General features: G+C 33.8%; 3 protein-coding genes across 3 annotated transcripts; all 3 read left to right on the top strand.

Annotated features, from left to right (window-relative positions):
- Nucleotides 1-1392: 1392 nt before the first annotated feature.
- LOC143572981 (uncharacterized) lies at nt 1393-6314 on the top strand. The gene is made up of 3 exons (XM_077057989.1): nt 1393-1649; nt 2569-2709; nt 5874-6314. The coding sequence occupies exons 1-3, from the start codon at nt 1452-1454 to the stop codon at nt 6015-6017; spliced, it is 483 nt and encodes a 160-aa protein (XP_076914104.1). The 5' UTR covers nt 1393-1451; the 3' UTR covers nt 6018-6314.
- A 1053-nt stretch (nt 6315-7367) lies between these two features.
- Nucleotides 7368-12363, top strand: LOC143572990 (putative anion transporter 4, chloroplastic). Its single transcript, XM_077057997.1, has 8 exons — nt 7368-7814; nt 8758-8984; nt 9926-10277; nt 10358-10402; nt 10492-10638; nt 10732-10869; nt 11766-11799; nt 11928-12363. The coding sequence occupies exons 1-8, from the start codon at nt 7368-7370 to the stop codon at nt 12110-12112; spliced, it is 1575 nt and encodes a 524-aa protein (XP_076914112.1). The 3' UTR covers nt 12113-12363.
- Nucleotides 12364-19111: 6748 nt separating this feature from the next.
- On the top strand, nt 19112-23829 carry LOC143572980 (calmodulin-binding receptor-like cytoplasmic kinase 2). Its single transcript, XM_077057988.1, has 6 exons — nt 19112-19402; nt 20358-20590; nt 21603-21771; nt 21850-21939; nt 22252-22550; nt 23350-23829. Exons 1-6 carry the CDS (start codon nt 19129-19131, stop codon nt 23668-23670), a joined length of 1386 nt encoding a protein of 461 aa, XP_076914103.1. The 5' UTR covers nt 19112-19128; the 3' UTR covers nt 23671-23829.
- Nucleotides 23830-24136: the final 307 nt, after the last annotated feature.

Raw genomic sequence — 24136 nt, 5'->3', positions numbered from 1 at the left:
ATGTATTTAATGTTTTTTTTTTTCAAAACAAAAGAGTATTCGATGAGAGAAAACCTTAAATTAGCAATATACCATACATGTATGCAACCTATTTTGACAAGATGCAAGTTGCTATTAAAGTAATTGTTTATGATCTCGCTCGTATGTTTCGCTCTAGAGAGGACACGTGTGTGAAACAAATAGTGTATGTTACCAATGTTATTGATGTTATTAACCTTCGTCATTAAATTAAGTGAGAAAAACTTTTAGACATAAAATGTTGAAAGTTTAAAAAGTTATAAACCGTTAAACATGTATGATGGCTAGATTGGAATGTTTTCATCATGACAACAAAGTGCAATATAGGTACAAAGTTTGGCTACTATTCCCCGTCGTTTGTGCTCTGTTCGTATGATATAAGCTTTTTGTCATTAACGTGTACATTTTAAATAATGAACATCATAATACAAATAATACAAAGATGATCTAAATTTAAATCATTGAGAGGCTTAAACGAACATTAAACTGACGTAAACCCCATCCTTTTATGTCGGTGTCATGAATGCATGTATCTCTGACGCAACAATAGTCGTGCTTTTACCTCCTAACAAGTTAAAGAACTTTTCACTATAATGCTACTTTTGATAATTTCCTTTTCCTTCATTTTATGTATATTAGTTTAGCATTGAAGCATTGATGTCACATGCCAATTATATCACCTATAACTATACAAACATTATAATTCTAGGCTATATATGTTAGGTAGGCGAATATAGGACCTATGCTAAGAAAAATTATAGGAATAAATTCGCTTGTGAACGTTAAAAAACCTTGAGGCTTAGGCCATGGGGTATTGGGGGTATCATTCCACATCACCCTAAACAAATTGTTTTAACTATAATCCTTTAACACTTTAACTCACATTGTATTTACAGAACTTCTCATTCCTTGTATTTACACAACTTCTCATTCCTTGTTTTTCTTACATTACCTATTTTTTTCAATAGATCATATTTGGCTTCCAGATACATAAATTCAACCACTCTTGTCTTGTAACCAAATTTAGTTCACAAAACTTACAAATTTAATGTATTTGATTTAAGTGTTGTCACTTTAAAACCTAAATGAATGATTTGAAAGTAGGTTGAAGGAGGAATGAAATGAAAAAAAGAGGGGGTGGGAAGGAATAGTTTTGATGGAATGGGATTCCATGTGTAATGGATGATTCCATTCGATTGTGCAATCAAACACCTCTTATTTCATTCATACACAATGAATCATTCTATTCCGCCTGTCATTACTGCATAACAAACGCTACCTTACTTATTCGGTAAACTGTCACCAATAAGTCCAAAAAAAGTGTACAACACCATGACCACTTATAGACGTACAACATATTTTTGTTTTAACGTTTGACAACCAAATCCAAACTTAACAACTTGGGTGTTTGACAGTTGACCCACCACCCACCCATGGCGAAGAAGACCCCTCGAGACCATCTCCGAGTAACCGATCAAGATTCCGACCGAGTCACCAAACTCACCATCCCTCCGCAACCACCCGAAGCCTTCCACAGCTTCTACGAAGACTTCACTCTCAGAGGCATCCGAGTTGACCGATTCCAACCCGGTTCCATCTCTTGCTCCTTCACTGTCCCACCTCGTCTTACCGTAATAACAACCACTTTATTATTAGTTTCATATTCATTCATTGCGTTCATTTTATTATTTACACACTTAATCGAGTCCAACAGGTCATAAATAAATAATGTTTTGCTATTCAAAAAGGCTAGGGGTGTGCAAGGTTTGGTTAATAGCCTATATCAAATTTGGGTTAAATTTTGCTTAAAAAATGCTTGAAACAAAGGTATAAATACATGAAATGAAGGTATAACTACATGAAATGAAGGTATAAATATATGAAATTGAGATATTAATACATGAAATGGAGATATAAATACATGAAAATGATAGTAATAAACAATAATACATATAATACATGAAACAGAGGAAAAAAGGTTTGAAAATATGAAAAAATGAAGAGTTTGGTACGGTTCGGTTAATTCGGTTTTCGGTTTTTTCGGTTCGATTTCGTCGGTTTTCGGTTCGGTTTCGGTTAACGATTCGGTTATTGCTCACCCCTACAAAAAGGGGCTAGCTAGTTGCGTAGTAGGGGTGAGCAATAACTGAATCGTTAACCTAAACCGAAACCGAAAACCGAATTAACCGAACCGCACGGAACTCTTCATTTTTTGTTATATTTTCAAGCCTTTTTTTCCTATATTCATGTATTATATGTATTAATAGTTTAATACTATCATTTCCATGTATTTATATCTCCATTTCATGTACTAATATCTCAATTTCATATATTTATACCTTCGTTTCATATATTTATACCTTCGTTTCATGTAGTTATACCTTCATTTCATGTATTTTTAAGCAACATTTTAGCCCAAGTTTGATATTGGTTATTAACCGAAATTAACAGAACCGAACCATGCACACCCCTATAATGTGTAGCTTGTTGTCCGTTTGCATTCTGTATGGATGTGAATTTGTGAACACTACTCTTTTTTTATATGATCAGGATAGGAATGGAAATCTGGCGGCGGGTGCGATTGCGAATTTAGTAGATGAGATTGGCGCGACGATGGTGTATGAGAAGGATGTGCCGATGAATGTTTCGGTGGACATGTCGATTTCCTATCTTTCTACGGCGAAGGTTAATGTAAGTTTTGTTACCTATATCTTTAGCAATTATTATGTAAATGTTTTATAATTTTCCTCAAAGGCATTCCATCTTTTATATAGTCATGAACTCTAGGAATTGGAATTGAGATGAAATCAAAGATCTTTTAGTTAATATTAATTTTATCGCGGTTTTTGCTAATTTGAAAGTTGAAACTAGGGGTGTGCATGAAACAAGATTAATCGACTTGTAGGAGATACTGATTTTTGAAACAAGTTGAAAGTTGAAGCTAGTGTTCGTGCGCCGGTAGGAGATACTGATTTTTTCCCGGTGGAGATGGGACTCCACCAAGGATCGGCGTTAAGCCCGTTTCTTTTCATGGTAGTCATGGATGAGTTGTCCAAGTCGATTCAGGAGCTTGTCCCATGGTGCATGCTCTTTGCGGATGATATTGTGTTAGTGGCTGAGATTAAACAAAGCTTGAACGAAAGGCTAGAGGAGTAGCGTGTAGCTTTAGAGGATAAAGGTTTAAGAATTAGTCGCTCTAAGACAGAGTACCTTTGTTGTGACTTCAGTGGTGTTGGTGATAGCGAGGACACCCGGATCACTATTGAGGACCAGGTGGTTCCGAAGATAACGAAGTTTAAATATCTAGGATCGTTTGTCCAAAGCAATGGGGAGATAGAGCTTTAGAGGATAAAGTTTTAAGAATTAGTCGCTCTAAGACAGAGTACCTTTGTTGTGACTTCAGTGGTGTTGATGATAGCGAGGACACCCAGATCACTATTGAGGACCAGGTGGTTCCGAAGATAACGAAGTTTAAATATCTAGGATCGTTTGTCCAAAGCAATGGGGAGATAGATAGTAACATAACCCACCGCATACAAGCTAGATGGTGTAGGTGGAAAGCAGCCACTGGGGTTTTGTGCGACAAGCGGTTCCCATCTAAATTAAAGGGGAAATTCTATAGAGTCGCAGTTAGACCTGCAATGTTGTATGGAACAGACTGTTGGGCCATCAAGAAGACACAGGAACGCAGGATGGAGGTGGCATAGATGAGGATGCTGAGGTGGATGTGCGGACACACTAGATTAGATAGGATTAGAAATGAGGTCTTTAGGGAAAGATTAGGAATAGTTAGCATATCAGAGAAAATAAAGGAAGGGAGATTGAGATGGTTTGGGCATGTGAAGAGGAGACCAACAACAGCGCCAGTTAGAGTAGTGGAAGCCTTCATTGTGGAAGGAAAGAGGAGTAGAGGCAGACCTAACTTGACTTGGGATGAGAGAATTAGACATACTTGAGAGAGTTGCACCTCTCTGAGGACATGCTCCAGGATAGAGATTCGTGGAGACGTAGGATTAAGGTTAGCGACTTCTAGGGGAAGGTACCTAGTTAGCTTAGCTTTCTATTTAGGGTCTAGTTGGCTAGCCTTGCTCCTTGTTGTTTATGAATATATTTTTGTTTGATGCTGCTTTTGGATTCTTATACCCTTTTCTTAGTAGGTTACAGATTCCTTGCTTTTTTGGTAGTTTGTATGTATTGCTAAGTGTCTTTTGCTTGTAGGATGTATGTTTACTATGATTACCTATATGTAAGCTTTATGAGCCGGGGGTCTCTCTGGAAGCAGCCTCTCTATTCTCTCGGATAGAGGAAAGACTTGCCTACATCCCACCCTCCCCTGACCCTATCGATAGCGTGCTATGCGGTGGGATATACAGGGCTTGATTGATTGATTGATTGATAACTGAATTAACCCAACCCAACCACAAAACCGAAGGTTTGGTCTTATGTTTTTCCGAAACCGAATTTACAATTCGGTTTTGGTTTTGAATGTACCGAAAACCTAACCTGATCATGAAAACTGAATTTGTTATTGAATTTCATCATCATTATCATCATCATCATCATCGTACTCAGTATATTCCACCAATAGCAAAGCTATGGTAGGGTCTGAGGAGGGTAAGATATAGACAGCCTTACCTCTACCCCGTAGGAATAGTGCTTCCGGTGAGACCCTCGGCACGATAGTAGCTTTGCATCAAGCCTTGGACATGAGGCACATAACACTCAACCATCGGGACAACGGCCGATTGGTGCATGTACCCTTGTCTTTCGGCTATCAACGCCACCACATGATGCATGATTAACCTTCCACCACTTTTAACGTTATTTTCACGAGAGTAGTAAAATAACGTCAAAATTAATGCAATTTCACTTTCGCCCACCCGAGGGTTCACACATATATACATTATATGCGCGCACTGCAAGCAGGGCGTAATAATAAAATTGTTATTGAATTTATGGATTGTAATTTTTATTTTTTAATGTTAAGTAGTTTACCAGAGAAATAATAAATGGGGTGGTCCAACAATTTTAGGTGTAAATGCTTAATAACTAATAACTACTTTGTCATAATTTAACAAAAATATTTAGGCACAAAGTTTCAGCACAAATTCTTTATTTTGGGACATTTCCGTTTCGGCCCAAAAATTTCACGTCCAAACTGAACGGTTTTCAAAAACCCAAAGACTGAATTTGTCCCGAGAAATGGCTGTTCTGGGCTTTTGGGTGTTATAGTTATGATGAATTGATGATCTTATATATAAGTTGTTTATGTGACGGGTTCTTTGTTTAGATGGGGAGGAGGGGAGGAGGGGTAGAGGACGACCGAAATTGACTTGGGATGAGAGGATTGGGCATGATTTGATAGACCTAAACCTCTCCGAGGACATGGTTGAGGATAGGAATTTGTGGAGAAGTAGAATTAAAGTTAAGGATTTTTAGAGAGAATTGAATACCTTAGGGCTTAGACTTAACTTATTTAGGTCACATACCATAATGGTATTTCCCTTACATATATTATTATTATTATTATTATTATTATTATTATTATTAGATTTTATATAGCTGTTAAACTGTGATCTTATTATTAATATTATTATAATTAGTAGTAGTTTTTATATAACTGTTAAACTTTGATTTCCTTTATTTTGCTTCATACACATGTACTTAGAGCCGAGGGTCTCTCTGGAAGCCACCTCTTTATTCCTTTGGATAGAGGTACGGTGTGCCTACATCCCACCCTCCCCAGACCCTACTTATAGCTTTGCTGTCGGTGGGATTTTACTGGGCATGATTGATTGATTGATTGATTGTTCTTTGTTTAGATGTTTATGTTTTAAAACGTGGGTTGTTGGCAGGATGAGTTGGAGATTAGTGCAAAGCTTCTTGGCGGGAAAGGGGCGGTGAAAGGAACTCTTGTTGTTTTGAAAAACAAAATTACCGGGGAGATTATTGCAGAAGGACGACATTCGTTGTTTTCCATAACAAGAAGCAAACTTTGAATGAGTAAAGGTTGGTGTTTTGGTTGGATGAGGCTGAAGCATGTTGTTTACAGTGCCTGCTCCTTGTATAGAATAAAGCTACATCGTTGTCGGTTTTGGACATGGCTATGAAAGTTGCTATGGGTTATAACGATACAGCTATGAAAGTTGCTGTGGGTATCACTTACATATAGTTGAAACTATATTTCAGTTTTTTTTTTCATGTTTCTCATTAATGTTTTACATTCAGTTATTTTCATGTTTCTCAAATATGTTTACATTTCTGAAGCATGAATCTTTACAGTTTACAGCAATGAAACCACTTGGAAAGGGGTGGTCCGTTTTTGTAAAAAGAAAGTTGATTTTTAAGATCTATTGTGCAATTCAAAGTTCTGGCTCGGGTTTGAAAAGTGGCTTATGCATGCGCTGCAATACCATGAAAACAGGAGAAAAGTGAACTGCTTCACTAGAAAAATAAGCATCAGGTTTTGGGTATAACTTACGGTTCAAATTAACCTCTTGAAAAACTGACTACTTAAACGGACATAACTAAATCTATAACCAATCTTAGCCCGAATACGGTGCGCAATGAATATGTACTTTTCATTGACTCGAACTTGCTTTAAAGTTACCCGAGGTCCCGAACTGCCTAACATGTTCATTTTGGGTCCCCTTACCATTCATTTAACCAAAGGTGACTGCATCGCTTTTCAAAACATTATAAGAAACAACAAAATAAATCAAAAGGAGCATTAATGTAACCTTTGATTTTGATTACATGTAGCATGTCAATGAACAAAAGGAATAGCCATAAATAACCATTTGCTTGCATCAATAATCATGGTTTCTTTGACCATAGGGTTAAGAGTAGCCATGTTCAATAGATTCTGATCAATACTCAAATTCTTGAAAAAGACACAAGGACAATATATAAGTTATTAAAGAAAGAACAAACGTGCACGAGTCTTTCGCATGAGCGGGATCTAGGAGAGCGCCGCGCCAACTTAAGCCTAATGTACACACCACATATTGTTTCCACAACTCGAACCCATGGACTCTGTTCACATAGTAGCAACTTAAAAGAATTAATAAATAGTGTAACCCATATATTTTTACCCACAATGTATAATTACATTAGTCATTACTTAGCAAAAAGAATTAGATCCAAATTTCATTATTTTTGGCCCCAAACTCAAATGACAAAACCAAAACCGATCTAAATCTAAAGAAAAATTGAAACCGAAAAAACCGAAACCAAACGGTTTTTTTTTAAATATAGTTTATTGTTAATTTTAGACGCTCATAATTAAAAAGTGAGAAGATGGAATCCACACGGATTAGAGCACACACCGAACAACACCACCTCACCAAATGTATTCTCCGGCGGCGGTCAACCCACCGTCCCTTTTTCCTCCGGCAGCCATCCGTCAAAACCCTAGACACACCAAACCAATCCAACCGCTTCAATTTCTCTCCAAATCACCATCCAATTCAACTCTCCTTACATCCAATACTTCAAAACAACTCCAATTCCATCACGAAGCATGCAGACTTCGAAACTCCTCTCGTTTGGTTCAAATTCAAACACCTAGGGTCTTATCGGACGATTCTCAGCCTATTGTATCGGTTAGTGGAGATGAAGTGGAAGGTTCAGAGCCGAGTTTTCTCGAGTTTATTACTTCCGAGAGAGTTAAAGTTGTCGCGATGGTGGCGTTGGCGTTGGCGCTGTGTAATGCCGATCGTGTGGTGATGTCGGTGGCGATAGTTCCGTTGTCGCAGTCTCGCGGTTGGAGTCAAGCGTTTGCCGGTGTTGTTCAGGTAGATTTTAACTTTTGATTGCTTAATTTGTGGTTTTGATTGTTATTGTGGTTACAATTTGGTTGCATTGCTGTTCTAGGGCATAGGTTAAAGTGTTAAACATTAATTTGTGATGCTTAATTAGTTAATTGCTAGTAATTGATAAGCTGTAGGTTGAATTATAAGATTAGTGATTTAATAGATTTGTTTATAATTGATGTATTTGTCTCGATGCATTTATGAAAGTGTCGAATGGTTGAATTTCCTTAGTGTATTGTACTTCAAATATTCAACACTTTCAGTTAATTTGAGTAATTACAAGTTCTGTGAGTTTTGAGGCTATTAACGACATTTTGTTCACATGTATTCATGAGTGCGTCAAAGCAAGTGAAAACTTATTGCTAACGTCAAACTCTGATGTGTAATTCTTTATAATGACAGCTATAACACACATAAACGTCATTTTTGACATTTATATATACAGTGTTAGGATCAAACAGAAACAGGCAAAAAGCTTTTAACGTGAGAACTGAGAAGTGTAAGAAGCATTAGAGTAATTATGTTCATTGCCATTACGCTATAGTTCTGAACTATAGTAATAATAATTAGTCTACTTCTTTTGTTATTATTATTACTCTATTGTCAGCATGATTATTCTAATGCTTCTTACACTTTTCACGTTAAAGATGTTTGTACTAGACCCCACCCCTATCAATATATGTGTTATAATTTGTTTGATTGAAGTTACATCAGACCTGAACATCCGTGCAGTCTTTGTAAGGGTTATAAGCGCATAAGCTTTAACAAGGTAGTAAATATCGACTATGATTAATTTGTAACTACCGTATGTATAGATAATATTTATTGTGAAATATCTAAACTTATGGATGTAAACTAGAAACGTCTTTTATTAAAGATGTTGTACCTTTTTTTGTTTTCTATTGATTAGCTGCATTGATGACAGTCATCTTTTCTTTGGGGTTACTTGGTATCACCAATTGCTGGAGGAACTTTAGTGGACTATTATGGTGGTAAAGTAGTTATGGTGTGTGGTGTAGCTTTATGGTCAATGGCTACATTTCTTACCCCATGGGCGGCCGAAAATTCTCTTTGGGCCTTACTTGGCATGCGTGCTCTGCTTGGAATCGCGGAAGGCGTTGCGCTTCCATGTATGAACAACATGATAGCCCGGTAATAACTCCCTACCCTCTTTGTCAGGCATATACTTATGAAAGAGTCAATTCAGATTACGTTTTATCTCTAACGGGTCAAATAGTCAAATGGGACAGAATTAACTGGAAGGGGGGGGGGGTATTGTTATTGCATAAAACCGTTTAAATCATTTTAGTTAAAAATGTATGTTATAGTTGAAACGATATATATCAATATATGTAATGTTATTTGACGCGTTGAATGTTAAAAGTTCATTTTTTTTGTGCAAATTGTGTTTTGGGTCAGCCAACCTGTTTCAACGCGTGCCAAAAATTTCCATTTTGACCCTTTACTAACAAATACGAACGGGACATGTCCGTGTTCGTTCGTTTGACTTTAACCGAAGAAGTGATTGAACACAAACAATAAACGAGCGGGGTTTTCTTGTCCTTGTTCGTTTGTTAAGATAATGAGTGTGTTCATGATTGTTTATGTTCAATCGTTAAGAGTATAAACGAGCATAGACGAACGAATAGATGATCATAACTAAGTTAACACCAATTAAAAGTAAACGTGAAAATCAATCTGATGGGCCTAAAAATTAAATAAAATAAGACAAAATTGTAATATGTGATGTTTAAATTATATAAAAAACATGTAAACTGACAAACATAAATAAATTTGACTGAACGAACATTCATGAACATAAATGAATGAACAAGACACGTGTTCATATACATTCGTTTAACTAAATGCACAACAAGTTCTGTTCGTGTTCGTCCGTCTAAATAAATGAATGTATTCAAACTTCCCGCTCCCGCCAAATGGTTCACTGAATGTTCGTATTGTTTACAGGCCTGCCTTTTACCAACTCGTTCGACTTGCCCATTTTGCTACCTATTCACATGTTCATATCATTACACCAAATGATTGTTATTCAGTCAAACTAAAACAGCGTTAATATGTTTGATCTTTTTTAGATGGTTTCCACGAACCGAGCGATCGAGGGCGGTTGCGCTTGCAATGGCAGGGTTTCAGCTCGGAAGTGCTATCGGGCTCACACTTTCTCCAATCCTCATGTCACAAGGCGGTGTCGGAGGTCCGTTTATAATATTTGGATTATCCGGATTCCTATGGGTTTTGGTATGGGTATCTGCAACATCTAGCACTCCAGAAAGAAGCCCTCAAATAACTAAATATGAGTTAGAATATATACAAAGCAAGAGGAAAAAAAGCCAAACGAAAACAGTAAAAATAATCCCACCGTTCAAACGTTTACTTTCAAAATTACCAACTTGGTCCCTCATTGTTGCCAATTCCATGCATAGCTGGGTATTTCATATTCTCTTTATGTTTTACCATATGCAATAAAATAATTCTTGTACATGAACTTAAAACAGTTTTTTTCACAGGGATTCTTTGTTATTCTTTCATGGATGCCGATTTACTTTAAAACAGTAAGTCTTAGTGGCATATAATAATGTTTCTCTATGGATATATAAATAATTGTCTATTGAAATAACCGTATCATTATTGTTTTGTACAGATATATCATGTTGACCTTCGACAAGCAGCATGGTTTAGTGCTGTTCCGTGGAGTATGATGGCATTAGTAGGCTACTTTGCTGGTGTTTTTTCTGACAAGTTGATTCAAAGCGGTGTGACTGTAACTTTGACCCGCAAAATTATGCAGGTACGTTAATATTAATTAATATCTGATCTTGTTTAGTTTGGTTTAAGGAGAAAAATGCTATCTAATTTCTTCTTGCTTGAATTCTTCTTTCAGTCAATTGGTTTTATGGGACCCGGTATTGCTCTTATTGGTTTGATTATGGCAAAAAATCCAGTAGTAGCATCTGCTTGGCTTACTTTAGCTGTGGGGTTGAAATCATTTAGTCACTGTGGCTTCCTTGTTAACCTACAGGTACTGTCTTTTCTCTCATTTCATGACTAGAGGTAGGAGTATTTTCGTGTTCGTTCATTTAACTTTAACCGAACAGACGAGCAAACACAAACAATTAGACTAAAGGGTTTTCTTCTTCATGTCCGTTACTCCGTTAAGAAAATGAGTATGATCATGAACGTTTGTTAATAGTATGAACTAACGGTTACGAATGTGGATGAACGAATATAAACGGACATAAATGAACAAACACCAATTAAAAGTAAATGTGAACATTAATATGTTGGACCTAAAAAATTAATAAAGCTAGACTGAATTGTAATAAGTGATATTTTAATTTCATAAAACTAGACTAAATTGTCATGGGCCTAAAAAATGAACGAATGTATAAATAAATGAACCCAAACAAATGTTAAGTAACAAACACAAACAAACTTAATGAACGAATGTTAGCGAACGTTCATGAACGTAAATGAACAAACGAGACGTGTTCATGTTCGTTTGTTTAACTAAATGAACAATAGGTTTTGTTCGTGTTCGTTCATTTATTAAATAAACGAACATGAACAAATTTGTTGTTGAACACTCGAACAGTCCACTAACGGTTCATTAAGCACTTGATTCGATACACGCCTAACTAGAGATGACAAAATGGACGAGCAGGGCATGTTTGGTTAGGTGTCAAAGTAGGTTTGAGCCAAAGCATGTAATTCTCATGTGCATTCCAAAGTCCCAACAGATTGGGGCGGGTTCATCCACAGTGAAAGATACTAAAAAATAATTTCTGATTTGAATACTATACTTGCAATGAAAGGGGAAACTCAATATCTAGGAAAGAAACCCTAATTAATAATAAACTAGTACTGATTATAATAATCATCTGCCAACTGACACGTATTCAATTTACTTTTGAGCAGGAGATTGCTCCACAGTATTCTGGTGTTCTACATGGTAAGAGACACACTCTTATGATTCACTTATATATGTCGATTTTGACTAGAACTGGCACAATGGTGGACTTTAGTCTTCTACATTATGATTAAGTCTTTTCCTTTAATTGTATTATTGTTGTTGTATAGGCATATCAAATACCGCAGGCACATTAGCTGCCATACTGGGGACTGTTGGAGCGGGTTTCTTTGTGGAATTGGTGGGTTCCTTTCAGGGATTCTTGTTGCTGACATCACTTCTCTATTTCTCAGCAGCAATGTTCTGGAACATATTCTCGACAGGCGAACGGGTAAATTTTGATGAAGGTAATTAGCTAGCTCTTTCGTGTACTCATTTCTGTAGATTTGTCAAAAAAATAAATGAATCATGTACATTAAAGTGAGACGTATATGACGTTATTGCATTGCAATATGATATGGTCTATACCTTTATAACTATAATACCCTGGTATGGAAGGTTTACTAGAGAACTACAAATAAGTAATTAAGTAATTCTTTGATTATATACAAAAGCGTGATAAGAGAGTTTTGCAAGGAATTCAATGGTAGAATCAAAGAGAAAACAGAGAATTTTCGATCAAATCAAGCGCATCTCATTCGTTCATTCATACAGGTATATATAACGGCAGCTAACTAAACTATTACATATCTGTCCCTGATTTGGGATATTAATACAATGTCGTGCAATGATACTTTATTCGTAACCAACTAAACTTTTACATGTAATTCAAAAGTTAAATCAAATTTGAATTAGTATAAATGAGCTTATGTGACATTTGATTGTAATGATAACAAGGTTTAGACTTGATAATGAATGAATATAATAATCTTCACGTGTTGAAAAAATTGTCCACGAACTATATAAATTTTTTAGCACTAATAGCATAATGAAATTATTCTTAAAAGTAGAATAATTTTCAATGACGTGCAAGAAGAGTCATCAAAAGTTTAGTGTGTGAGGATTGAGGCTGAAACAATCAAATATTATCAATTTCAAGTTATGGAGGACCTAAAGCTCCAGAAACTTAAGTTGCTGATTCGCTCTTAATCTCGGGCCCATCACGTTCTAACAATACTCATTTTTTTGGTTTCGGGTTGGTCCTAGGTTAGGTCCGGGTAGATCCAAATGCTCACCCCTAGTAGAGGATGTTGGTTTCCCTATGTAAATTCTTCGGCTCCACCCAAAGGAACTAATACGAGGGAGAATGGTTCGAATTACAATCATAGAAACCACTGGGGATCACATTTGATGATCTTCATGGTAAATAGGTATCAGGAAGACTATACGTAAATAAAAAGAATACACGAGATGTGGTGTCATGTATCACCTGAGTTTAAGTCATTATTAATGGGAAGATTTTTGATAAAGTTGGGTGTATTATGCTAAATGAGTGATTTGTCTTTGACGTATGACAAAGCTAGAAAATTGTTTTCATGATTTCAAAAAACACTCATTTCGGTAAAAAAAAAAAGATTAACTATAATATATGGTAAATTATTTCCCAACTACACTATTAAAAAAAGAGTTTAGACTTTAGACTGTTTTATGTTAAAGTTGACAAGTGAATATTAGTTTGGTCGTTGATTAATTAATTATTACACACTTATTTTAAATAGAAATTATGTTAGAAAGCATTTGTTGAAAATTACAAGGAAATACGTTGTCATATAAAGAACCATATAATAAAACAATTGTGCTATCAAACTAGTTGTTCTGTTGGTTGATATTTCCCATTCGAATTTAATTCAAACCAGATGCATTTTAAGACGTGGACCTCGTGGTCACTAATAAATAATCATCATAATAGATTATCAATATAATAACTAAACAAAAGGGTAAATACATATCTATCTATCTCTTCTAATAAAAGCCTACCACTTTTGCCACTTATCAACACCATAGCTCACCTCGCCTTTTTTCAACCAATTTTCATATATGGTCCTTATCTTTTAAGTCATTTCAATATATGACATTAAAATTATAGATTTATTCCAACTAAATTCGTTACTACATATAATAAGTATTCTCCATATGTACTGACAAGAGACGATTAGTCATTAGTGTTTATTATAGTTTATATTCAAAATAATAAACAATAAACATTCGATTCATAATATGTGGAATGAGAACAATCAACTTAGACTAAATTTTGATAACGTCATCGGCTAAGACTTAGCCTTTAATACCTAAAATACATATTATTTTAAAACTAAAAGTTTTCAAGTTGACCCGAAACCTAGAATTCGAACCAAGAACCAACCCAAATTACTTCAGTTCAGGTTCTGGTTAGTATTTTCTTGGGTTCGAGTTTCTTGGGTCGGGTTAGTTTGGGTTCTGGTACGGGTTTTCTTGGGTTAACGATTATATATAAGAATCACTACATTCACTTTATGCAACTTTAAATCTTATGATATTTAATGTGTATGAATATTTTTTTATTAGTATCATAGATATATATTATCATTTATCTAGAGTTGGTATGTACTTGGAGAACCTTTTTTGTCACACGGACAACTATATATGGTTATATCAAGAGTTATAAGCAGGCCTATATATTACTTTATTAATAGCTACAGACAGATATGGAATAAAGATTTTGATTTTTGATAAACAATGTATACCTGCTAATACAATCACAAATGTAGTGTAAACGGAAGTTTTTACCTATTTGTAACATATTTGTGTAATTTTAGTTATGTAATTTATGTAATTTTAATTTAATTGTAATTGTATTAACAATATATAATCAATTTCTTGAATGTATTTCATTTAATGGTCAAACTTTAAATTTTCAACAATTACCCGTGTAGTACACGGGCCTCAAACTAGTTACCTAATAAGAATAGTGATTTGACTTTTCAAATAAACATTCAAATCTTATCACAACAATTGCATAATTTTTTATGTTTAATAAATATTCTAACAAAACAAATGGTCATATATTTATATATATCATACTAGTTTGAGCCCCGTGTATTACACATGTAATTAATGAAAATTTTATACCCATTAAGCGAGATATAGTTATTAACGAAATGATAATATATTTTATACAATTACAACTTACATTAAAAATACATAAATTACATAACTAAGATTACACAAATACGTTACAAATAAATAAAACTTTCATTGTACACTACATCTTTTATTGTATGGTTAGTATACATTGTTTACACAATAATTATTGCACAAAATGGAAAACAAAAACATTATTATTATTATTATTATTATTATTATTATTAATTATTTATATGGTTCAATAATTTGCTTTATACATACAAATTCTTTCTATAATAGGATTTACCCAACTAAAAAGGACAAATCTTTAGAATAAGAATACCAAAATAATGACAAAATATTATCTTCAAACTTCTTACTTGATAACTGCCCATTGATGAAAACATGCAAAGCATGGCCTCCAAATAAGACTGTAAGTGTAGGCCACTTCCCGCTTTTCAAGAACCCCTCATTGGAACCAACCCGGACACTGCATGAAACAGGTTATTTTTAGAATTACTTACTCGGGTCGGGCCGACCTGTAATCGCTTTTTAACTATATAATGTAACATGCTACATGAAAATAACAAAAAGGTTACACTTACTCTGTCATGTACCACAAATAATCCGAAGAGTCTCTAGTGACATTAAGTTGCTCTAACAGTCCAACAGTCGTAAACGAATTGTCATCATATGTTTCAATTTCATCATTATATGAAGGCCAAGAAAATCATCCTCCTGGTCAAGTCATCTCCATCAATGCACTTTGTGAACCTACCTGTTAAAATCAACCACATTCACACATTATTAATAACAATAAACAAATGCAAACCTTTGACTCAAATATGAATAAAGGTAACTTTCACTTGAAAATAAGGTTTAAACCATTTATAATAATAAAATCAAAATTAAAAATTTGACTATCGAGTTATTAAGAATAATCATTCTACTCCTTCACTTACGCTTCCCTAGTTCCTTCCTTCAATCATGATATTAGTTTACGAATACAATTCTAGGCATTATTCTCGGAAAAAATAACCAACTTTAAATCAAAATCTTTGAACATATTATTATTAGTTTGCAGTTCAGATGAATGATGAATGATACTAATAATAATAATACCGAAAAAGTCAAATGAATGATGATAATTATAACAATAATAATAATAATAATACTAATAATAATAATAATAAGATGAATGATGATTTCTTCATGTGTAATACACAAATCTCAAATTGAACATATTAAACCTAAACCTTCAATCAATCTAATATCAAAATTCAATTAAAAGAGTTAATAATAATAATAATAATAATACCTGGGGAAGAAGAGAGAAAGAGATTTAGGGGTTTTGAGGTCCACCGCTGCGTCGTATATGTATATATGTATATATAGTAGATATAATGAAGGGGGCGATAGTAGTGGTGGCGGTGGTGGTCGTGGAGAGGGTCTATTTCGTTGCCGGCACTTGGAGGGTGGTGGTGGAGGCCATGGATAGGGCCGATGGAAATGATACATGATGAGAGTTGAGAGAAATTTGGTATCTAGGGTTTGATTGGATAAATGATAGGAGGTTAGAATAACAAATAAATTGGGTGGGTAATTACCCATGTAGTATCCATATTTAAAAAATGGGTTAAAAAGTATGAGAATGGATGAGAGCTTGACAAGTGGCATATAGTAGTATGTATTTATTAGAGTAGTAAGATAATTACATTAAAAATAATTATTATTTTTTTCATGTTTAAGTAAATAATATATTTTATACCTTTATCATTATATTTTCTCTCTCTTCTATCCATAACACTTTCAAAAAAATTAAAAAATTATACAATATGTATAGTGTGAATCCCCAAATTTAACATTCTCATATAACATTTTCTGTCTCCTTTACTTACAAACACTCATAACCTTATCATATAATTTACAAATCTTCCTCATATTATTTTAAGGAATGGATTGAGAATGCTCTAATGTTTTAAAGATATTTGAAGTCATGAAGACGTACACTTCATACACATTTTTTTATGTACACTAACTACTTTTTTTTAGTAAAGTAACATAATAATTAATAAACACATATACATATTATTTTAAATGCAATACATAAGATGATTATGACTTATGAGTTTATGGTGTTTATAGTTCTCATGAATTTCTTACTTTAAACTTGATTTGTATTAAGGGGAGTTAAATTTGGAGTAGACACTAGCCGATTTTATAATGTTAAGAAAGTTAAATTAGCTTAGAAGTTGGAGGTGGGAATCCACGATTTGTATGAAGGTTTGACTTTAATAATTAATCATGAAATCCTAGGATATTACTTAAATGGTATTTCTTTATCCTTAAAATGTCGACAATTTTGTTTTAAATTAAGGGGACAACATATAAATATGTATTCAAGTGCAAAGGGTCTCAAATAACCCATCTAATAAAGTGAAACACTTAATTTTCAAGCTGATGTCATTTTCTTGGAACATATTCATTTGGGGTATAAAATGTACAATAAACACTTTTGGTGTTGAAAATGAATATAAAAGCATATTAAATTCATTATAGGAAAAGAAAATATTTATTGAAAGTAAGAGTGTAAATGAATAGAGTTAGTTATGAGTTGCACGGGTTTGAGCTAAACAAGCTACAAACCATTTTAGTAAAATCATTCAATCCAATGAACGTTGCAAGTATATGTGCATGGAACATTATACAAATGTTAAAATGGAATCTAACATATTCCAATAAGTTATAGGACAAGTTTATGAACACATTTACTTATTGTGTTATTGTGTTTTGTCAACATCTTGATTTGAATTTGGTGTCCCATTAGGTCTTTGGAAACAATCTCCGTGTATCCGTTATGTTCTTGCGTTGATAAATATTAAGTTAACTAACAAGGATCTAGTGGCTAAAATCACTCAATAAAAATAAAAATAAAAATAAAAGGGTAAAACTCATAGAAAGAGTTTGAGATACAAAAGTTAGGCCATGAAAATCACTCTTCAACACCGTCCTCTATGAACGCGAAAGGGAGAGTTTTTTAGGCGCCGATGAACGTCAAACACCGCCAAGGGCGCCGATAGGAGGGCGCGGTGAGGGAGGCATGGTCTGGATGATGGGCTCGATGGAGTAGAAAAAGAGATGGGCCCTCTCTCCATCTCTCATACATACATACATACATACATATATACATATATATATATATATATCTCAAGGGGCTTTAAACCACAGTTAAGCATTATAGGTTGGGGCTTTGATGCCCCGCTGTTTACGAACCGAATAACCGAAAAAACCGAACCTAAGTATTAATCGACGGTTAATTTTTTAGTTTTTCAAAAAACTGATTTTTGGGTTTAGGTTCGGTTATCCATTTTAAAAAACCCAAAAAAACGAACCTACCCGATTAATCTAACATATGTTTTCTACGTGCTATTTTTAAGATGTTATGACCGGAAAAACACCAAAAAAATCTATCATTGACGGTGATAAAGAATATGAAGATGTTGAAGATTGGGTCTAATTTTGAAGATGAATAAGATTATGAACGAAGATTCGTGTCAAACTTTTAGTGTTTTTTTTTATTAAAAACTTTGTTGAATTTTAAACTCTATTACTCAAACAACTTTGTATTTGTTTGATTCCACGTAACACATGTCTATTTTTGTATTTTGAATTCAATATATATGAACTGCTCTATTTTTTGAATTGTTTTTTTAAATGTCTACTCACAATAAAAAAACCAAAAATAATCGAAAACCGAATAACCAAATAACCGGATTACCGAAAATCGATTGGTTGGTATTCTAAAATAACCGATAGCTTCGGTTTCGGTTTAGTTTCACCCAGTTACCGAACCGAATCATACTACCTAGATATGCTTATCCCATGTAAACACATATTCACTTTGATTTCCTCGGTAATAGCTATTACCACCTAGATGACACCATATTAAGTCTTTCAGAACCCAATGAAGAGCCACCATATGTGACACTGTGGATATTAGTCTACGAGCAATTGGTCAATTTGGTGTGTAACTAAATAAATAAATAAGAATAATAATAATAATAATAATAATTATTATTATTATTATTATTATGTATTGTCTAAATTGTTTAATCCCCAAAGAATTATTCATAAACATTCGTTCAGACCAGGATTTTTTTTGGTAAACGATTGATTCCCACCTATTCATCATCTATCATCATCATCATCATCATCATCATCATCATATTATTATTATTATTATTATTATTATTCTCTTTATTATTTACAATCCAAACAAACACAAAACAACCACACACAAACAGCTTTCTTTCTTTCTTTCTTTTGCATATGAATCAAACACGAAGACCCCCCAAATCTCCGGTGACTCATCCCGGTTCCGGCCAAGTTTGGAATCATCAGAGTTCCAGCTCCAATTCCACTTCTAATTCTAAATCAAGTTCCGGTTCAGTTATATATGGGTTACCCAAGATTCAAGAACCAAAACCCAAGAAAGATGTCTCATTTTTCAGCTGTATTGCTAGGGTTTTTACATGTACTGGTGATATTGCTACTGATGAACATGACGATAAAGAAGATCATGCTCAATATGCTGCAATTCAATGTAAGTTTTAATTAACTTTGATATTATATTAACTTAATTGATGTAATGATTGATAATTCAGCTTCTTATTAACTTAATTTGGGGTTTTTTTGTTAAATTATGTGGATTTTGATATTTGAATAAGGTTAGGTTTGAAAGTTGAATTTAGGAATTAGTTGTAGATATGTTTTATAAATTAGTTACTACAAAGCGATTATAATAAAGTGGCAGGCAAACGGGCAACAAGCTGCGCCACAACCCCCTTTTGAATAGCAAAGCCAATCCTACTAAAAACGAAGCTTTGGGACCTAGGAACTGAGGAGGTTCCATGTATGACACGCTGAACCCTACTAAAAAAATTCATAGTCTCTGGGCCAGAAAACCAAATGTATCAAAAACCAAATGGGAGATGACGTTGCATTTTTATAGTTGGTAGATGACGTACTAATTGTGTCAAGTTGGAGGGTTGAATTATTAAACTCGGGCATGAACCGTATTATTATTTGTGTCAAAGATATCAATCGTTAACTGAGCAGAGTAGTGTGAACAAGCCGGGCACGACTCACAAGTTCAGTTTGTTTATTATTTACTAATTGATTTGCTGCCTGTTTACCTGCCACTTTATTATAATTAGTTTGTTGATATAATTGATGGTTCGGTTTTTATTTTTTTTTGTTTTTTTTTAATTTGTTAAAGCCTTTTATATATAACACAAACCGAGCTACATTTGGATAATGGGTGAATATATGTTTTTTTTGAATTTTTATATAATAATAACAATAATAATAATGTATGCATATTGTAATACAAACACGACCCATTTAACCCATATATAGATACGAGTTAAACAGGTTGACATTGTGGCTGGTTGTAAACAGGCCAAACAAGTTAGATGGTTGTGATAACATTTGTTCAACACTCGGTTTGATTTACATTGGATTTTTAGAAAGTGTTACAAAAGTGTGTTTTTATGCAGCTTTCACAAATACAAGCAACAACAAGCTGGAGCACTCGGCTTCCACTACGTCTTCTATTGCTTCTATGGCGTCCGGTGGACAGTGGGCCTCGGACGAGTTAACGTTTCAAGATATTTGTAAAGCAACTGGAAATTTCTCGGCTGCAAATGTTATCGGGGAAGGGGGTTTTGGGACTGTTTATAAGGGAAAGTTGAAGAACGGAACCGTCATCGCTATTAAGCGTGCCAAAAAGGTTCTTTATGTTTTTGGATCTCTTTATTGTTGAACTAATAGTTTAGTAATTATGACGGGATGAATTGGTGAATCTGAACACAGGCCCATATGTTTATTTGTCAGTAATATCAACCTTAACATGGACCTAAATAAAGTTGTGTAAGCATTTAACCCGGGCACACCATTTATTGCTACGAATCAAACGGGTTGACCGTTAGGGGTCGGTTTTGACTCAAACTGAACCAAAAATCCAACATTTGGTTTTTGAATGTTTGAAACTGTTCGGTTTTTTTGATTTGGGTTCTGTTCGTTTTTACCATTTGGGCTCGAAAATTTTCGGCTGAAAAGAATTGGCCCAGGATAACGAAGTTTGGCCTAAATTTGTTTGTTAGTTAATGGTTAACTGATTATTATCCCTTTGGGTTACATTATTTATCAAGTTAAAATAAAGTTAAATAAATTATTTAACATTCACAATAAAAAATAAAAATCCAAAAATTTGGTTCGGTTCGGTACAGTTTTTTCAGTTATAAACTTATAATTACATGCAAAACCAAAGCGAAAATTTCAGTTTTTACAAAATCATAAACCAAACTGTCAGTTTTTATTTGGTTTCGATTTATTCGGTTTCATGCACCCGTTTGTTGATAGTTGTAAACTTGTAATCAAGTTGTAAATGGATTGGCAGGTTGTAATAAACATGTTTATCTGGTACTCTTTTTAACCTTATCAAATATATATTTAGTATAATTTTAAACTGTTTGACTGGTCAACCATGCCAAACTTGAGCACGACCGACTTCTATAAACGTGTTAAACATGTCAATCCGAACATGACTTTTTATCAAACGAGTTAGACTTTACAACCCAAAACCTGCTTATTTTCGTGTCATCTTTCGTATCGTGTCAGATTGTCAGTTGATACCTCCCCTAACTAATAACCGTGAAAACAAACATTTAAATTTGAAAACTTTTTAAGCACTCACGTGTTTTATATGATATATATTGTTTATTTTCATTTTGTTATTGCAGGATAATTATGACAAAGAGACACCAGTGGAGATCAATAATGAGATACTAACATTATCAAAGATCGAGCATCTAAATCTCGTTCGATTCTATGGATTTGTAGAACACGGAAACGAACGTTTAATTTTGGTAGAATACGTTCCAAACGGAACTGTTCGTGAACATTTAGACGGTAAGCCAACGCTTTTCTCAAAGGGGCAGTTTCGTCCTTTCACGTAGATGAATACTGTTATTAAATTTTCATTTTCAGGTAAACGTGGAAATGGGCTTGAAATTGGAGAACGCTTGGATATTATGATCGATGTAGCTCACGCAGTTACATATTTACACACGTATACAGGTAGTTTTTCATGATTATAACATTCTTGAAATTTTCATAAATTTTTAGAATCATAAGATAACCATTTTCTTTAGTTAAAACTTAAAATATCATATATCCCCTTACAAAGTAGTTAAAATATCAAATATGACCGATTCATTAAAATTTAATGAATGACCATTTTACCCTTATTTTTTTTAAACTTTAAAATTTCATATAACCATCTTTAACTTCATTTTTTTATTATTTTCCCATATTTAGCTTAACATATATGAAAATTTTCAAGTGTGTAAGGGTATATATGTAATTAATCAATTTTTTTTTTTTTTGCAGATCAACCGATAATTCACAGAGATATAAAATCATCAAACATACTATTAACCGATAAACTGCGTGCGAAAGTGGCTGATTTTGGATTCGCGCGTATAAAAGTTGAAGATGTGGATGCCACTCATATTTCAACTCAAGTTAAAGGAACTGCAGGCTATATGGATCCTGAATATATTACTACATACCAACTTACTGATAGAAGTGATGTTTATTCATTTGGTGTTTTGCTTATCGAACTTGTGACCGGAAGATTACCGATTGAATTAAGTAAGCCGAATAACGAGAAGCTTACAATAAAGTGGGTAAGTGAAATAGAATTTACTAAAAGAATTCAACACTGACCAAATTGGCCCATTATCATTTTTAGGGGGTGTAAACGAGCCGAGCTACGCTCGGTTTAAGCTCTATCTTTAAAGTTCAAGCTTGGCTCGGTTCGTTTATTCTTGTTATTTATATACATTTATGATTGTTTTTATATATTATTTAATTATATATTTTTTATATCACACGATATATATTATTTAGTTATGCTCTATTTGACATATATAATTATTATTTATTTATTTATTTATTATTTTATTTTTATTATTATTATATTATTATTATTATACACACATATATGTATGTACATAAATAATGTATTAAATAAAAAATAGGTTTGTTTAGGCTCGCGGGCTGGCTGAGCTCGATAAGTGACGTTTGGGCTCGGGATTGGCCTCGGTTTTAAACAGACTTATTACTAAGCTTGAGCTCGGCTCAGTTCGAGCTCTATTTCTTAAACTTAAGCTCTGCTCGTTAGTTATTCATTAAATAGCTTGTATTTATAATGAATTTTTTATCATAATTTTATGCATAATAGTTATTGTTAAATAAATATATATTTAAGATATTTAATATATTAAATAAAAGTTACAATAATTGGCTCATTTAAGCTTGAGCTCATTTAAGTCCAGCCCGTTTCAAGCTTTTAGCGAGCCATAAATATATCATAAATATATTAACGTAAAAACTCTATAAATAGGCTCGTTTAGGCTATCAAGGCGAGTGAAGTTTGGGCTTGGGCTTGTTTATTAAACAATCTCATTTACGATTATTTTGCAGGCATTGCAAAGATTAAAAGGAGGGGAGGTGGTGCTGGCAACGGATCCAAAGCTAAGGCGGAGCCCGGCCTCGTTGATGGTGGTTGAGAAGGTTTTGAGATTAGCAAGACAATGTGTGGCCCCAACGAGGCAACACAGACCGTCCATGAAGAAGTGTGCAGAGATCTTGTGGAGAATTAGAAAAGATTACCATGAACATGCTGAAGTCATGGCGGCTGCAAACCATTCTGTACAGGTACCGGAAATTGATGCTAGAAAGAACCGGCGTGAGTTTTTTGGTATCGAAGATAGTAGTGACAACCAAAGGTTTCAGTCTGCGTAGAGGGTGTATAGAAAAGGTTTTGTATGTAGAAGATTATTATTCAATTGTGTATTTGTATTTCGCATTTGTATGTTTTCTGTAATTGTTTGCACATACATACATATATATATTTTTTGGTGATTGATATTTTGGTAGATAATAGTAGTTTGAAGTTTTGTATTTTGGTTGATTGTAACAATAATAATAATTTATTAATATAGGTTTGTTGCTATGGGAGTGAGAGACATGAATAATTGAATATGTTTTTGGTTGATTGTAACAATAATAATATTAATGTCTTCAAACATTGCATTAGAAACGGATCGAACATAATCCGACCATGGTAGCTAATCCAATGTATCATTTTGATTGTACAGACTTGGTAGAGTGAAGTAGACGTAAAATGTAAGAAAAGAAAAGTGAAGCAGACTTATGAGAATTTTTTTCCGACGGACTTAATGACCGAATGAGGTAGTATGGAGTTTGC

The sequence above is a fragment of the Bidens hawaiensis genome, unplaced genomic scaffold, assembly GCF_021521415.1.
Source record: "Bidens hawaiensis isolate Kalapana, Puna unplaced genomic scaffold, B.hawaiensis_p1.1 tig00026182_1, whole genome shotgun sequence".
Taxonomy (NCBI): Eukaryota; Viridiplantae; Streptophyta; class Magnoliopsida; order Asterales; family Asteraceae; genus Bidens; species Bidens hawaiensis.
This window is presented reverse-complemented; position numbering and strand designations above follow the sequence as displayed.

What these genes read in the sequence shown, in the direction of transcription:
- LOC143572981 (XM_077057989.1), top strand. Translation starts at nt 1,452, where the DNA reads ATGGCGAAGAAGACCCCTCGAGACCATCTCCGAGTAACCGATCAAGAT. An exon ending in CTGTCCCACCTCGTCTTACC is followed by an intron (nt 1,650 to 2,568) that starts GTAATAACAACC and finishes TTATATGATCAG; the next exon opens with GATAGGAATGGAAATCTGGC. An exon ending in TTTCTACGGCGAAGGTTAAT is followed by an intron (nt 2,710 to 5,873) that starts GTAAGTTTTGTT and finishes GGTTGTTGGCAG; the next exon opens with GATGAGTTGGAGATTAGTGC.
- LOC143572990 (XM_077057997.1), top strand. Translation starts at nt 7,368, where the DNA reads ATGTATTCTCCGGCGGCGGTCAACCCACCGTCCCTTTTTCCTCCGGCA. An exon ending in CGTTTGCCGGTGTTGTTCAG is followed by an intron (nt 7,815 to 8,757) that starts GTAGATTTTAAC and finishes CATTGATGACAG; the next exon opens with TCATCTTTTCTTTGGGGTTA. An exon ending in ATGAACAACATGATAGCCCG is followed by an intron (nt 8,985 to 9,925) that starts GTAATAACTCCC and finishes GATCTTTTTTAG; the next exon opens with ATGGTTTCCACGAACCGAGC.
- LOC143572980 (XM_077057988.1), top strand. Translation starts at nt 19,129, where the DNA reads ATGAATCAAACACGAAGACCCCCCAAATCTCCGGTGACTCATCCCGGT. An exon ending in CTATTAAGCGTGCCAAAAAG is followed by an intron (nt 20,591 to 21,602) that starts GTTCTTTATGTT and finishes TTGTTATTGCAG; the next exon opens with GATAATTATGACAAAGAGAC. An exon ending in AGAAGCTTACAATAAAGTGG is followed by an intron (nt 22,551 to 23,349) that starts GTAAGTGAAATA and finishes ATTATTTTGCAG; the next exon opens with GCATTGCAAAGATTAAAAGG.